General features: G+C 39.2%; 1 protein-coding gene across 2 annotated transcripts in view; it reads right to left on the bottom strand.

The window, feature by feature from the left end:
* The window catches only part of hells (helicase, lymphoid specific), a 29,861-nt gene that overhangs the window by 1,362 nt on the left and 10,926 nt on the right, over positions 1 to 17,573 (bottom strand). Inside the window, exons 8-22 of one of the 2 annotated variants that reach the window (XM_028795980.2) lie at positions 17,477 to 17,518; positions 16,478 to 16,708; positions 15,425 to 15,607; positions 15,177 to 15,320; positions 12,505 to 12,701; positions 5,629 to 5,725; positions 5,379 to 5,540; positions 4,221 to 4,372; positions 3,787 to 3,928; positions 3,514 to 3,597; positions 2,583 to 2,702; positions 2,374 to 2,490; positions 2,104 to 2,263; positions 1,868 to 1,964; positions 1,714 to 1,790 (exon numbers count right to left, since the gene is read on the bottom strand). In XM_028795980.2, coding sequence (XP_028651813.1) covers positions 1,714 to 1,790; positions 1,868 to 1,964; positions 2,104 to 2,263; positions 2,374 to 2,490; positions 2,583 to 2,702; positions 3,514 to 3,597; positions 3,787 to 3,928; positions 4,221 to 4,372; positions 5,379 to 5,540; positions 5,629 to 5,725; positions 12,505 to 12,701; positions 15,177 to 15,320; positions 15,425 to 15,607; positions 16,478 to 16,708; positions 17,477 to 17,518 — 2,005 coding nt within the window. The remainder of the gene's footprint in view (positions 1 to 1,713; positions 1,791 to 1,867; positions 1,965 to 2,103; positions 2,264 to 2,373; positions 2,491 to 2,582; positions 2,703 to 3,513; positions 3,598 to 3,786; positions 3,929 to 4,220; positions 4,373 to 5,378; positions 5,541 to 5,628; positions 5,726 to 12,504; positions 12,702 to 15,176; positions 15,321 to 15,424; positions 15,608 to 16,477; positions 16,709 to 17,476; positions 17,519 to 17,573) is intronic. The other variant, XM_028795981.2, reaches the window with a different exon arrangement.

Genomic DNA, 17,573 nt, shown 5'->3' with positions numbered 1-17,573 from the left:
TGTATGCCGGGCTCATTTAATGAGAAACAAACTCGCATTATGAAAGTGCCGCTCACATTGAGGATGAAGTTATGTGCAATGTGGGTAGGAACAGGCTGGAAGCATGCATGATGTTTTACATTTTGTCCACACGCTCCATTTTAGTTTTGTCATGACAGGAGACTTTATGTAAAATTCTAACTTCACAAAGTCTGTACCGTTAAAAGAATTCCCTGGTTTGGAGTCAATTAAAATCTTGCACAACTAAAGGTAATATACAAGAAATGAAGAATTAAGGAAATATGATGATTTGTTCTTGCTTTTTAGGGTAAATACAGGTGGCACGATGCTTAAATTAGCTTCTAAAACAAGTTTTTTCCCAAAAACAGACTTTTGAAAGCACGCTCTTGAGCAATATACTTCTGAAAAAACACCGACTCAATACAGCAAGGCCAATGGGTGAAAACGCAGACTCATATCGCGCTCCATTCTGCTTGTGCCAATAGCCCTTCCTTGACTGGATCCTACTTATTAGAACATCCCTTTTGCTGACTGCACAGAAGAAAACCATACTTCAACATAGCAGACAGACACAAAGGAGCTGCTTTCATGGAGCTTGCTTTGTTGCTTTTCTGTATGCATCTAAAATTATATTTTGTACAGTTTAAATGCTGCATACATGCGCAACACAAATGATTTATCACTGCAGGTTTGTGATAAATCCCATAGCATTATCATCCCTTCTAAATGATTTTTCTGCCAATACCCCATCCAGTGTAGGCAAACCTCTATGTCCTACTCATTTTCGGCCACATTATTGAGGGCAGAGATACTTTCATAAACTATATGAAAATGCTAGCATGGATGGAGATCATTAAATAAAAATGTAGTACTCTGGACGTAGCGACAAGTTCTGTGCTACCACCTTTGTTGATGCCCTGATAAATGCTAATACCCCATCAAGGCTTATTCCTGTCACACGGCTGGGACACCATTTCGCTGAAAGGATTGGGGGAGCAAGCCTGGTCATGGCATTACCTCCACTGGGACGCTAGATGGCAGCCCCCATGGGGTTGCAATGGTGCCTTGGACTCCCACGGGGTTTCATGGGAGATGGAGTTGGATACAGCCCTGTTGGGATCTGGGTTGCCACCAGGGGGTGCTGCAGCTGCTGCTGAGCCTTGGAAAGCAGCTCTTCCGCCACACCCAGAAGTGCTGCCAGAATTAGGGCAACGAGCACCTGGAGCACATCCGGGTGGGCTATAAAAGGAGCCAGCAGAAAGTACTCGGGGAGCCAGAGTCGGGAGGAGGAGAACAGAAGAGAAGGAAATTATTGTGCAGTGGTTTGTGCTTTGGACTGTGTTGTTGTGCTTGTGGGAGATGGGGAAAGACGTTTCCCACATGGGAAGAAAATAAAATCAGGTGTGTTTTTGAAAGTGCGCCTCCTGCGTCTGTCTGTGTTGGGTTGGGTGGCTGCTACGCCCCCTATAGTTGTCACACTCCTCACAGTTCCTGAAACCCCACACTGGACTGAATACAGCAAAAAAAAAAAAAAAAACTGGCAAATTACACAAAACACTGTTCATTTAAAACACTGGGGAAATGTTTGTTAATCATGGTGGACAAAATCCTAATTTAATCTACCCAAACAAAATCTGAAACCTTTTGAAATGCATCTTGTTATATGCATACACATTAAAACATTAAAAAAAAAAAAAAAAACTAAAGTCATACCAATGAGGTCACTGCGATCTAGTAGGTCTTTCAAGTCTTTATCACTAATTACTTTGCTCCCCGTGCCTTTGATTTCTCTGTGGAAGATGAATAAATTAAAAGCTGATTTCCCAAGGAAAATGAAATACCCTCAATAAAAATTCAGTGGAAATACCTGTCATAATCTCTGGATTTCAGCAGCTCCATTAGTTCATCTGGAGCTAGACAGCTTTTAGAAGAATTAAAGCCCGTTGTACCTCCTTTAAACTTATCTAGAATAAAAATATAACATGGTTATAAATTACTGCACCCCACATCACCTCTCAGCCTCGATCTCAACTCAATTTCCTGGTGCACTTATTTAGGTTAGTCCATACTCCAAACACATCTGCACAGTCCCCCCCTTCTTACTTTTATGAATGACCATCTTTTCCAGTTTTCTCTTGGCAGCTGCACGCTCCACTATCTTCTGGTCAATTGTATTGGCTGTCACCAAGCGGTAAACCATAACTGGTTTGGTCTGACCAATTCTGTGACACCTGTCTTGAGCCTGGAGGTCAGCCTGAGGGTTCTAAAAAGAAAAAATAAATAAATAAACGATCTAGGAAACCATGCTAGTTTAGACATTGTAAGTATAATGTAGTCGTGTTTAGGTAAAAGCCTTCATTTAGCAGCACTTACCCAGTCACTATCAAAGATAATGACAGTGTCAGCTGCAGTCAAGTTAATGCCAAGACCCCCTGCCCTTGTGCTCAACAGGAACAGAAAAACTTCAGAGTCACAGTTAAACTTTCTCATCTGAATAAGAGAATTAAAAATGCATGGACTTAAAAGGACCTTCCAGACAAGGGACATTAACAACAAGATGGATTGTTTAAAAAAAAGCCTACATTTTCTTCTCTTTCAGAAAAGGACATTGATCCATCCAACCGACTATACTGAAAGCCCCTTAGGTAGCAGTAATCCATCAGGATGTCTAGAATTGAGGTCATCTGAGAAAATATCAAGACCTAAAAAATTAAAACAAATATATGCATTTTAAAAAGGAGCGACAGGAAAATGCATGTATCTGCCAACATACCAATGGCTTGAGATAGTAGGGGTTTCTGTTGAAGATAAAAAAAAAATAAACAGCACTGAGCAACTTGTTTTTTACATTACTATTCCTTTGTGTTATTTAAGCAATAAACTACACATGTGTACTTATGAACTGGGAGGACTAGGTGTATTTTTGAGGAAGCAACTCAAAGAACAACTGGCTTAAATAACCCAACAAAATACATTTGTGGAAAGACTAGTAAATATCCAGAAGCTATTCAGCTCCACATACACAACTGGATTTTAACTAAGAAAGTACACACATTCTTTTCTGAAATCTTCATAGCTGATTAGCTTTGAGGCCAAGTTAGGGAACATAAATAAAGCAAAATTCACATTGGACTGTACAGGGGAACAACGGCACACCCAACTGTACAGGCGATTAGTAAACCCAGCAGACAAGGAGGTAAACACCAAAACTACAGGACTATTGGGCTCATTTACTGTTAATGAATCACTGTGACAAGTAGCACACTGAGCTTCAGGTACATAACATACATACATGAACAGAAATACTGCCATTTTACATTTACCTACCCTTCATTAGCTGCAATGTTTATTTCAAATATTTAATAACGTCTCACAAAGATTTTCCTTCAAAATGACACTGCATTGTAAATCAACATATTTATTCAAACTTTAAACATAACCATAATACGAAAACATATCTGAAGGCCAGCTCAAATTAATTTTATCTAATCCTTCTGATAGAATGAATTTTACCTTGTGTCCTCTTTTGCGTAATTCAGGCAACATTCTGTCAAGTACAAGAAACTTCCCAGAATTCTGCACAAGCTGTTCATCTACCTAAAAAGAAGAACAAAAGATACATTTCAATATTTTTAAAGCAAAAGCAGCCCAAAAAGTAAAGGAAAAATGGGGGGGTGGGGGGGGGTGGAGAGAGAGAGAGGAAAAAAGAAATCCTAAACCAATCAAGAAGCAGAAGACTGACATGTATTATCATCGCTACATATAAATTTTCAATAAGACAATTACCTTGAAATCCTGTGTGGCTGGATCAAGGGGATATTCAATAAGATATGGATGATTGCAACATCTCTTCAGCAGCATCAAGACATTCTGCATTTTCAGGTGGATCTCAGCATCCCGTGGTTCTTGAACATTAACCACTGGTCTACTAGAAATGATGAAAAGTGAAAAATGAAATTCATACGATAATTACTGTAATCACTCACAATTACCTGCCTACATAATGTTTTAATGAGATGTTCCTGGAAAAATGATTAATACAGTTCTTGTTCAAAGATTATGTAAGTCCTGACATTTTCATTTTGCTAGGTTTCAAGTAAACAAAACACTCAATACTCAAACATATTCTATTAACGAGAAAACAGCATCATCGTCATTAAAATTATGTTCATTTTTCTAAGCATAAATTCCAAAGAAAAATAAACTATGCTCATTCTAACCTTTGTTGATAATCGGCTTCTTTTTGCAGTTTTGCAATTAGCTTCTCCAAGTCCTGGGGAGAATCTTCATAGAGCTCACAATAATCCACAGCTCGCACACTGCGTCGTTTGGGTCTACCAACACTGGTAACTTCTGTTGGATTTTTATCCTGCTAAGAAATGTAGAACCTTAGCCTCCTACAAAATAGTTTGAATTTCGTAGCATAATAATGTGATTCTGATTAACCTAGCCATTTGACAACAAACAGTCTACAATCTTCTTCTTTTGGCTGCTCCTGTTAGGAGTTGCCACAGCGGATCATCTTTTTTCCCCATATCTTCCTGTCCTCTCCATCTTGCTCTGTTACACCCATCACCTGCATGTCCTCTCTCACCACATCCATAAACCTTCCTCTTCCCTGACAGTTCTATCCTTAACATCCTTCTCCCAAAATACCCAGCATCTCTCCTCTGCACATGTCCAAACCAATGCAATCTCGCCTCCGACTTGGTCTCCCAACCGTCCAACTTGAGCTGACCCTCTAATGTCCTCATTTCTAATCCTGTCCATCCTCGTCACACTCAATGCAAATCTTAGCATCTTTAACTCTGCCACCTCCAGCTCTGTCTCCTGCTTTCTGGTCAGTGCCACCGTCTCCAGCCCATATAACATAGCTGGTGTCACTACCGTCCTGTAGAACTTCCCTTTCCCTCTTGCTGATACCCGTCTGTCACAAATCACTCCTGACACTATTTTCCACCCATTCTACCCTGCCTGCACTCTTTTTCACCTCTTTTCCACAATCCCTGTTACTCTGAATTGTTCATCCCAAGTATTTAAACTCCTCCACCTTCACCAACTCTACTCCTTGCATCCTCACCATTCCACGGACCTCCCTCTCATTTACACACATGTATTCTGTTGTGGTGGTCCTACTGACCTTCATTCTTCTCCCCTCTTGAGCATGACGACATTTTTAGGTATGCATATGAATTTTAAATACATACATAAATATTACACTAACACAGTACATAGTCATGTGTGATGTTAAAAAAAATAATTTAAAAATCAAAAATATATACAGTAGTATCATTCTCACTTACTATACTACTGTACTGTCACTAGTTTTTAGGAGACAAGCAAGTAAAATTTTAATTCTGTGTACAAATAAAACATACCTCAGACACCCCAAGCATCTTTTGAATGGTTCTGTTCACAACAGCAGTGTAGAACTTCTCCTGCTTTGGAGTGAGTGGAGCAAAAACCACCACTTCACGCTTCGGAGGAACTTCTAGGGCTACATCACACTTCAGCCTTCTCAGCAGAAAGGGTGTTAAAATCTTAAAGAAAGAAGACCTATACTTAATACTCAACACCCACTTCCTTCTATTTCAGGTATTTTACACACACACTGTTAATAGAACGCACCTGATGAAGCATGTGCAAAATGTTCTGCTCGCGTTCTTGTGCAATGGTGTTTTCTGCATCAGTAGTGACACTGCTGATATCAAACCAAGACTCAAAGCTACAAAATAAGTACAATAAATTATACTCAAAATTGCAGTGTACTGAATGTAGTTCCATTTATTATTGATATGTTGATCAAAAAGAAACCTAAAAATAATGACTTAACATGTCAAGATTCTTGGGACTGAAACACCTATTACTGTAATTACATCTATTAAAAAAAAAAAAAAAAAAAAAAATCCTGGATAGCAAAAGCAAGGCTACAATACGTGATCTTTCTCGGAAGTTCTCGGAAGACATTTAAAAGACCCGTGAGACAAAAGAGACTTGCCACGGTGCGTCTCGCGGGGACCGTAAACATGAGACTTGGTGCCAAGAGATTGTTCCAGGGCCGTCTCTCGGGGACGTGGAACATGAGATTCTTGCAAGACACGCCCTACTTACAAAAGATATCATATAAGAGCACACCCACCGTATAAAGACAACACTGAGAGTAGAGACCCAAAGGTGTTGGAGAGGAAAAAAAGGCAGATAAGAGATTATGAAAGCAGTGGAATTCGAAAGGCTCAAACAAACGATGGCGCAATACACATGCAGACAAAGGTACAGAATATGAAAGCAGTAAAATTCGAAAGTATTGTAGCATCCCAGCCAGGTTGAGGGCTTTTTGGTTTGAAGTGACTGTTAGGTCCGATTGAGGGAGGGCGGAGTACAGCAGAGGACTGATAGCGGGGTATTGATTGATGCGGTAAGGGGTGGGCTTTAGAGGGTGCTAGAATGTTGTGTTTGGGGTTAGGAAGTCGGCGATAATTCAAGTAAAACTTTTGTCACACTTTATCATGTCAGTCGCTACAGTATCAAAGAAAAGATAGAAAAGATCACATTACTGCAAACAAAAGGTGATTAACTATCAGAACCAGGTGTAATTGAAAAAATAGCAGGACAAATCAAGGTCAGAAATAAAAAAGGCAGAGAGTAGACAACAAAGTCTTTTCGCATTATTCAATGCACAAAACATGGATTTACACAATAATGGACCATACGCTATGAGAATCTGTGGTCCCGGAACAGTTTAAGCAACGACAAGTTAAATTTCAAAGAATACACAATTCGGTCAGGTGTACATTGATGATCACGTAAGAAGCGATGCAAATTTTAACAGGCAAAAAGAAAGGTAATGTATATATTCCGCAAATAACATTACACACCAAAGGAGATTGTGATATGCCATTCGTATTAAAATGTTTACAGTTTACCGTGAGAATAGCTTTTGCTATGACAATCAATAAATCACAGGGACAAACATTAGAAAAACTCTGATTATTTATTACAGAAACAATATTCACTCACGGGCAGTTATACGTTGCGTTGTCACAATCTGTGTCTCCAAAAAAATATTGTTTTTAATGAAGCTTTAAAGTAAAAGTGCAAATAATGAAATTGAAACAATTCCAAAGGAAAAAAAAAAAAATTTAAATTGTATATCCGATTAACCAAACACAGGGGTTGGCGAGCAAAGGGTGAAGCCCACTAGTTAATTAAAATAAAAAAAAATAAAAAAATGCTATGTATGTTACATCAACAAAAACAAGAATGCTTCCCACATCCCAAAAAAATGATTATATTTTGAACACTTCTACAATAAAATTATAAAGTAGAGAAGTTATTAAAGGTGACAAATATCAGAAGACCGAATTTAAAATGAGCAGTCAACATGGAATCCAGTGTCACTGTAGTTCTGCCAAAAACTGAAGCTAGACTGTGCCAGTCCTCCAATATATTAAAGTCACATTTATGAACATTGTCATAATAGACACATCAATCAAATGAAATACCCAGCAGCAGCCAAAAGGTTTAGAAACTGGCACAAATACATTGCTTGAGTTTTGTTTTTTTTTTTTTTTTTAAATAATTCTGTGTAATTTACAATTTTAGTTACATAAATGTGAAGTTTAAATGTTAAAAGTTCACACTTGATCCCTACTGTTTTCACCTCATTAACAAAAAAAAACATCATGCTTCAATGAAAAGGGCTGCGAAGAGTCAGGCTAATAGGTTTAGATTTTTACATTTCTTATTTCACAAAAATCTGACAAGAGATGGAAACTGGTAGGGTCCCAGGATCTAACCTAACCACAATAGTGCACTTACAGTAAGGTTTCAACATATATTTAGGTAATGAATTATTCAGGCGAATACTACAACAGTTAATCAGCTTGATGGTTTAGCTGAAAATTATGATTCGTGTGGCGGGCAGCCGGAACCCTTACCAGACTGGGGGAGAGAGTATTTTCAGGACAGTTTCTCCCCCAGGCCGACAGAGGGCAGCCACCTTGATTTCCAGCAGGGCCACCGGTCATGAGCATGGGAGCTCAACCCTGCTGGAACGCATGGCCACCACCAGGGGGTGCATGGACCTTTCCAGGGCCTTATTTGGCCACACCCAGAAGTGTGGCCGGAAGAAGCTCATTGGGCACTTCTAGTCCTTCCGGGTTATAAAAAGGGGCCAGTCCCCCACCAATCGATGGCCAGAGTCGGGAGGAAGTGGACAAAATCTGGACAGGACTGGCGGCACAGAAGGGACCATCATGTTGTGGTGCTAGTGATATGTGCCCTTTACTGTAAATAAACCAGGTGTTGTGTTTGAACCTGTGCCCTGCCTGTGTGTGTCCGGGTTAGCTCCACACTTGTAAATTAGACTGGGAGTTTTACATATAGCTTGTGGCGAGAGTGCATTTTGTCCAGGTTAACTTAAATTATTAGAAATACTGTATTAAGTACACTAAACATGCTCTTAAAATGGCAATTTTAAAGCTATTAAAACAAAAGGGAAATCTTGCACGAGACAAATTTTTCATGGTGGTTAATAAATTGTTGTTAAGACTCAAACTAAACTAATATTAATACAAAAGTGTGAAGGGAAGTACTAATGGCACCAGTGGACATTTGGCACAATAAAGTGTTTAACTGCCAATGCTATATAGTGAATACTAAATAATTAAATTTCAATTTAAAATGGCTTTCAAATGGTAGTGTTGAAATAAGAGGAGAGGGGGACAGAATGATCTGTCCAATCTTGTCTTATGTCATAGGGGTGCAATGTGTTTGTGCACGAGTGCCCACCCAAAGGTATAATGCCTATAATGTAGTCATGAGGGATAAGGAATGTGGGTATTTTGGACCGTGTAAACAGAACAGAGGCTCGGCTGAATGGCATCTTGCACTTGACATACCACAATATAATGCAAAATTGCAGCTGGACTGAGTACACCTGGAAAGCCTTTGAACACCACCAGTGTCGTCAGATAGCTCGTTATTGGCGGTCAGAATGTGGCAAACTGGAAATCCTAAACTATACTGGAAAATTGTCATGGAATGATATAATATGTCATCCCCTTCAATTTCTGGTCATGCAGTCAGTTTAATATGTTTAAGTTCATTTCTCCAGTATTGTGTTGCGGCTGCAACCAAGTGGAATTGAGGTTCTGTGTGGGAGAACTGGGAGAAACCCCTTAGAAAGCTGGCAGTAGAAAGCTTAAAAAGACCAGTCCCTTGTTTAGAAATGTATGTGAATAAATTGGAAGCAAAAAATAACCCATCGACAAATCTTTATCGTAAACATTACCAAGACTGTTGAATGATCATTTAAATCTCTTAACTAATGGGTCTAATTATAGGCTTACACACCACAGCTCATCCACAATATATTTTAAAGCAATTGACTTTGAATCATTTAACGGCAAGTTTCTATCTGGGTTGTTTGTCTGTTCAATATATTTCGAAACAATGCATGAGACTCTTCCAAGTGAGCACATTTACCAAAGCCAATTTCTTTCTGCAGATTCCAATGCCAAAACACTCTAATAATGAAACATTTTTTTTACATTTTGTGATGGTCTGGGTGGCTCCACATTTCCGGTTGTCTTTAGGAGCCTCTTGAACCTGCCACCGTCGATAACATAACCAAATGATGACCTGGGTGATCGCAGACACACATATAAGCAAGGGGTAGGTGCATAAATTATGTAGTGCCTTTATTAAAAACCAGTGTTCAAATAAATATTGCAGTGCACCTTACATGAACAACAATAATCCATAAAAAAACTGTTTCCTTGTGGAGGTTAAAAAGCACAACGAGAATAAAACAAATCAGAGATACAGTTCCTTTAAACAGCCATGAGCTCCAATGCTGCCTTCATCTCAGCTTAACCCTTATGGTATCAGGCAATTAATGAGATGCCCAACCGGCAGGTGCAGTCAACAATTACACAGTATGTAGGCTCGGGACCCTATTGCTAGGCCCTTGGCAACCATGGGGCGCTATGGCGAGCTGCACACATCTCCCACTGCCTGTCCCTCGGCCTATGCTGGAGACACCGCATCTCAGGCCGTTCCTACTCCCTTGTGATTGCTCAATAGAAGCGCCCCTTCCTCACTCCTGACCACCTGCCTTTACTTACTTCAGCAGGGTTCTCTCTCCTTGCTCTATTAACCTCAGTTCGTTACTTCCTTCATCTTTTCTTTCTTTATTTCTCTGACAATTTTCTACTGTGTAGGCTCCTCTTATATTACCTACCTAGTTGGGCACAGGTGTGATGAGCAGCTTCCTCCGCAACACTACTGAGGAGCCTTACTGATCTGCCTGCCTCTGCATGTGCATGCAGAGTGATCAGCCAGCACCTCAATTAGCCACAGAGCGAAATGCACTCACGCACACTCACGCCTGACTGGAGCCTGCACTTTTTGGAGCATGATTATTTAATATAACGCTGATGACATGGACCACTTAAGACACATTTATACAGCACTTTTCTCTCTACTCAAAGTGCTCTGCAAACTCCATACTAGGAGGACCCAGGACACAAACCCATGATCTTCCCTATCTTTGCGCCACCTGTGTGGGTATAGCCACTCCAAGGACAAGAACTCATTGTCACCAATACCTAGCCAAACCCTCTAGCAGAGTTGATGCAAAGAAATAATCTTGGCACCCTGGTTAGCAAATACATAATGAATTTGTCCATCATCATCTTAAGTGCTCAGTTCTCAATGACCACATGTCTAACAAAGCACCTGCTTTTTAATAGCTTGACGATTTACTCGGTATTTTCTTTATTTTACAGTAACTTGTAAATGTTAAAAAAAAAAAAAAGCCGTAATTGAACCATAAAAGGACACTTTGCATCAGATCTAAGGATGTTATTAAATTATTCCTTGAGCTCTTATTTAAAAGGTGTTGGGGGGTACATACTAAAACTTGCTTTTGATTGATAAACTGAACACATTTGCAGTTTGTTTTAGGGGAGGAGGGTGAGAAAGAGGAGGATAAGGCTTAAGGGGCATTGCTGCCAAATACAGCTTGAAAACCCCGATATAAAAAGTTACCTGAAATTAATTACAAAGTAGCATCCAATTAGTTGATAAAATATTATAGGTGATCCCTTCTCATTGCAATTTAACTGTCAGCCAGGCTTTTCCACCCCCTACGATAAACTTTCCACAAGTAAATCTAGACCCCCATACAAAGTGCAGTCACTTGAAATCGAATTAAGATATTCACTGAAAATTATTCTAAAATGCAATGCATACGTGAATATAACTATGAAGCTGCAAAAAGGTGTATGGGTTTCCGCATTAACCTGCCTACAAAAAAAAAAAGACTGCTTTAATATTGAATATATGAACTCTCCTTTACATTTTGCATGATCAGTGCACAGATAACGCCTTCACTAAAGGTCTTGGATCTAATAAAAACACATATGGACACAGACCTCAGTATGTGCGTCTTGGGAACTGCACGTCTGACATTGGTCAGCAACACAGGAGCGCCACAGGGGACTGTACTTTTCTCCGGTCCTGTTCAGCCTATATACATCGGACTTCCAATACAACTCGGAGTCCTGCCATGTGCAAAAGTTCGCTGACGACACTGCTATCGTGGGCTGCATCAGGAGTGGGCAGGAGGAGGAGTATAGGGACCTAATCAATGACTTTGTTAAATGGTGCGACTCAAACCACCAACACCTGAACACCAGCAAAACCAAGGAGCTGGTGGTGGATTTTAGGAGGCCCAGACCTCTCATAGACCCCGTGATCATCAGAGGTGACTGTGTGCAGATGGTGCAGACCTATAAATATCTGGGAGTGCAGCTGGATGATAAATTAGACTGGACTGCCAATACTGATGCGCTGTGCAAGAAAGGACAGAGCCGGTTATACTACCTTAGAAGGCTAGCGTCCTTCAACATCTGCAATAAGATGCTGCAGATGTTCTATCAGACAGTTGTGGCGAGCGCCCTCTTCTACGCAGTGGCGTGCTGGGGAGGCAGCATTAAGAGGAAAGACGCCTCACGCCTGGACAAACTGGTGAGGAAGGCAAGCTCTATTGTTGGCATGGAGCTGGACAGTTTAACATCTGTGGCAGAGCGAAGGGCGCTCAGCAGGCTCCTATCAATTATGGAGAATCCACTGCATCCACTTAATAGTATCATCTCCAGACAGAAGAGAAGCTTCAGCGACAGACTGCTGTCACTGTCCTGCTCCACTGACAGATTGAGGAGATCGTTCCTCCCCCAAACTATGCGACTCTTTAATTCCATCCGGGGGGGTAAACGTTAACATTCAACATTATACATAGTTATTGTCTGTTTTTCACCTGCATTATTATCATTCTTTAATTTAATATTATTTATTGTATCAGTATGCTGCTGCTGAAGAATGTGAATTTCCCATTGGGATTAATAAAGTATCTATCTATCTATCTATCTAGATGGTTATCCTGATACTTTTTCATTGACACTGGAAAACCAGTAACATACAACATCATGGAAGACTTACCTTTTCAAGTCATCAAAAACATCAGGCAAAAGGAAATTCAATAACGACCAGAGCTCAGCCAGATTATTCTGCAGTGGAGTACCAGTCAGAAGTAGCTTGTTGTCAGAGTTGAACTGCTTGAGCTCCTGTACCAGCCGGCAGTTAATGTTTTTTATTCTGTGCCCTTCATCAACAATAAGGTACTTCCAATGCAAAAACTGAAAGAGAACCAAGACAAAATTTGGTGTGTAGTTTCACAAAAATTTTTTTTAAATGCAGCCCATGCAAAAAGACAAATACAATTGGGCACAGTAGACTATTGTATGACATTATTGCACTTTTGGAGATGGTAAGCTCAATCTTTGCACACAATATCACTACAAATGGTTGAAACAGCAACTTCCATGGAAGAGACAAAAATCAAGGATTGCTCCAACTTTTAAGGAGGAATCTTTATAGTCCCTCAGTCTTGAACACTTTATTAAGCTACTTTTTCAGAAACGCATTGTTTTTCTGCTTTTTAGCCATGCTTTATATTAACTTTACCTGTTTGTTGTCTGGTACAAATTGTCCAAATGACTTGAAATTTTGCACACTTACTTCCGATGACAATACATGAATAAATAATCAGTTTCACTAATTGATCAATTAATCCTTAATTAAGAAATGAAATTTTCATATGAAGAATAGTTAAAGATTTCACCAATAGATGACGCTAGTAACGGGTAGAACTAAAACAAACCCAAGACTTATATTATATATATATATATATATAAATTTTTAAAAGCCACGCTTATATTAAAGTTAAAAAGTGTACTAAAAAAGTAAAAAAAATAAATCTCTCATACATCACTCATAAAATAAAAGTGGGCGCTTTTCATCAACATTCAAAAAACACTTCTTAAAATCATAGCAAAAGCACCTACACTTTTATTTGTAGTTTTATTAACTTTTTCTCAAAAAGAACACACTGCACTATACGTTACTACTTAACAATTCTATAATGCCTAAAAGCTAAACAAAACAAAATCAGTGTTGACAGCCAAAAGCATTCATTGATACCCTCTAACAATATCTACTGTGAGGAACAGCTGGCAGCTCAACCTAGCCGGGACACCCCAAGAATGGAAGGATGGGGGAAAGCAACTACTTTTAGACTGGGGAGTCATGCTTCCCTCATAGCTCAGAAGTACGAGTGAGTCACGGGGACGGAAATCCAGAAGTACTTCCAGGCTGAAGAAAACACGAGTTCTCCATCTGACCCAGAAGTGCTGGCAAGTCATGTGGACGGAAGAACAGAAGCACTTCCGGGTCGGACACTATATACAGTAACCCCTCCTCCATCGCGGGGGTTGCGTTTCAGAGCCACCCGTGAAATAAGAAAATCCACGAAGTAGAAACCATATGTTTATATGGTTATTTTTATATTGTCATGCTTGGGTCACAGATTTGCGCAGAAACACAGGAGGTTGTTGAGAGACAGGAACGTTATTCAAACACTGCAAACAAACATTTGTCTCTTTTTCAAAAGTTTAAACTGTGCTCCATGACAAGACAGAGATGACAGTTCAGTCTCACAATTAAAAGAATGCAAACATATCTTCCTCTTCAAAGGAGCAAACAATTCAATAGGGCTGTTTGGCTTTTAAGTATGCGAAGCACCGCGGCACAAAGCTGTTGAAGGCGGCAGCTCACACCCCCTTCGTCAGGAGCAGAGAGAGAGAGAGAGAGAGAGAGAGACAGATAAAAAAATCAATACGTGTCCTTTGAGCTTTTAAGTATGCGAAGCACCATGCAGCATACTTAAAAGCTGCACACAGAAGGTAGCAACGTGAAGATAACCTTTCAGCATTTTTAGATGAGCGTCCGTATCGTCTAGGTGTGCGAACAGCCCCCCTGCTCACACCCCCTACGTCAGGATCACAGATAGTCAGCGCAAAGAGAGAGAGAAAGAAAAGTAAGTTGAGTAGCTTCTCAGCCATCTGCCAATAGCGTCCCTTGTATGAAATCAAGTGGGCAAACCAACTGAGGAAGCATGTACCAGAAATTAAAAGACCCATTGTCCGCAGAAACCCGCGAAGCAGCGAAAAATCCGCGATATATATTTAAATATGCTTACATATAAAATCCGCGATAGAGTGAAGCCGCGAAAGGCGAAGCGCGATATAGCGAGGGATTACTGTAAAGGACTGATGTGAACCCAGCAATGAGCCAGTCGGGTGGAGGTGGACAAAGCTTGCTGGGAGGTGTGGAGGAGAAGAGAATTCTGAATTACTTGCCTGTTTAGTGTGGCTGTGGTGCTTGGAGGCACCATTTATAGAAGAAAGATCTTCTTAGTGCTTTTACCTGGTGTCCTGAGTATCTGTCTGTTGGGTTTAAAGGGGCAACAGTGCCACCTAGTGTTCACACTACATATCAAATGCCACAACTAAACATCTGATATTTAAAATTGATTTAACCATTGCATATTTTAAAACTAGAAAATAATCTGTCACCTTCCGTTTTGAATTTGGCATGCCAAGACACTTAGTGCAAAGTTAGCTCAATGGATCCAAGTGCATCATAACCTGTTCTGTACACCACCTCCCATTTGTCCAAGACCAGATTATAAATGGGACGCAGGAAACCAGGGAAAGCCAACAGTAATCTCCAGGATCTACTTATTCTGTTAAAATGAAAATACAATTTTTCACCTGCAGCTTTCTCCGGTCTTTCATTGCAATTTCATAAGAAGTAATAACTACGGGGTTCATCTGCAGTGGTCCTTGCTGCTGTTTAATACTTCGAAGAACTTTCTCTCTCTCCTGCGGATGTCCGTGATATAGAATTACACTGATCTAAAGTAGAAAAGTGCAGCAATTTTAAAAAGGACAACAGTTACTGGCATCATATTACAGTAATGTACAAATGCATGCAAGTGGACTAATGTGATATAATTTACCTCTGGTGTAAATCGATTGAACTCTGACATCCAATTAGGCAGAGTTGACAAGGGGCCTACTACAAGGAATGGACCTCGGACCCCTCGTTCCACAATCATAGCGATAGTGGCGATGCACTGAACAGTTTTTCCCAGGCCCATCTCATCAGCCAAGATGCCATTAATGCCATTTTCCCAGAGCATCTAAAAGACCCAAAAAGACTGTCTCCAATATAAAATACACATTTTTTTAAGATAGTTTTAAATAAATTTATGATTAAGAGACTTGTTCAGTACAAGTTGTACAAATAAAAAATATTTAAAACAAATCCATTACTTAACTGAACATAGAAAATGACAGAAATTAGACTGGGAGGTTTCAAAACGTCCATTGTGTAAAAAATTTTTTTTTTTTAAATAAATTATATATATATATATATATATATATATATATATATATATATATATATATATATATATATATATATATATATATATATATATATATATATATATATATATATATATATATATATAGAGCATAAAATATTATAAAATCAATAAATGACACACATTTGAATGGTTTCTTGACAGCAATATACCATTAATTTAAATTTGACCATAGCATAAAACTGGCTTGCCCTCGGATTAATTTGTTTGGAATGAATCTGAATTGCCCTGTTCATTTAACACAAATAGAGGTGCTTTAGAAGAAAAGCAAACTGGGCAAAGCTGTCAAGATTCATTGCAACTGGACAATCATCCATTATCACACTTCCTCACCACCGTATACTCAATCTTCACTTTTACAGCTGCAAGGTAGCTTTTATGTTTTTGTAAGCACTATGGCATGCACATGTCTCTTTCACAGTAAGCTGTGCTGAGTAAAGCACTGCATGGTGTGGCACTGTTGCAGGTACTGTGGAATTTGAACGATAGTGGTTGTACATAGATCTACACAAAGCCACAAGAAGTGCTATGTAGTCGTCAGGGGTGCTAGGTTTTTATGTATGAATGAACTTAGAGGTTAATGGGGCTGGGGGCAATTACGGCAAATATGCTGAAGATACATACCCTAAGCCATTCCATGCCCTCTACCTGGTACCATCTCATGACTCCCCCTGTGAATATCTTGGGCTGCTGGTAAGGGACAGGCTGGCCATCTACTTTTCGGTCTGGGTGAAAGAGATGTTGAGAGTTGTGACGGACAGTCTGGGCCAACCGGTCTTTAATTTCAAAGGTAGAATCACTCATTTTTTCAAGATCTTCGGCTAGAAGTGTTTTCTGTTGTTTATCTTCCTCCTCCTGCAAAAGAGAGTCAAAAGTAACATCATATTTCAAGAAACAGTCAAACTTAATCTAGTCCATAAGAAGTCAGAAATGTCTGCAACTACTGTATGCATTTTTATGGTTTAAACAAATCTTTTACTGTGACATTACCTTTTAAAGAATCTATCACAATTATTTTATTGAACATACCAATATACCTCAAGTTACTACCCACAAGGCAAAACACATTTTCTTTTATATAATACTTTGTTATTGAATTACTACCTCAGAGTATTCCATTGATAATCAAGGTAATTGTGTTAGAACAAACAAAAAAGATGCACAAAGACAGCTCTGGCAAGAGACAGCAGCTTGGACCTATGCCATTAAACATTTGACATAAACGGTTTTTCAAGGTTAGCAGAGCACTGATGTTTCTCATTTGAAGTTTTATCATACAGTAGACTAGAAAGTAATGTGCATATCAGTAAGCAGACCACTGTTGAGACTAGTGAAAACCATCTGCTTCATGTGAATTTTAAAAAGGCATTAATACAGCCACTCTTGATTGTCTTTTTACATGGACATGTTTTTGTCACACTAACCTTATCTCTGCTCATTTCCTAATTTAAGCCAAATGAAAAAAATGCATAGTAATCCAAGAAAAATATTCAGCACAATAGTGACTATGAAAAGTTTTCTTTTTTGAGAATGCCATACTGCAATAACACAAATGATCTATAGACTACTCTCTACTGTAATAAGAAACACAATTGAGTTTGTTAACATTTCTGGAAAACATACCTCAGTTTCTGCCTTTTTCTTTTTTGCTTTGTTCAAGATTTCCTAAATGCAGGGGGAAAAAAAAAAAAAAAAAAATGTTAAGCAGGCGAGTCTAGTT

Source organism: Erpetoichthys calabaricus, chromosome 2 (assembly GCF_900747795.2).
Source record: "Erpetoichthys calabaricus chromosome 2, fErpCal1.3, whole genome shotgun sequence".
Classification (NCBI taxonomy): domain Eukaryota; kingdom Metazoa; phylum Chordata; class Cladistia; order Polypteriformes; family Polypteridae; genus Erpetoichthys; species Erpetoichthys calabaricus.
Note: the sequence above shows the minus strand (reverse complement) of the source record. Positions and strands in the feature narration are given on the sequence as shown.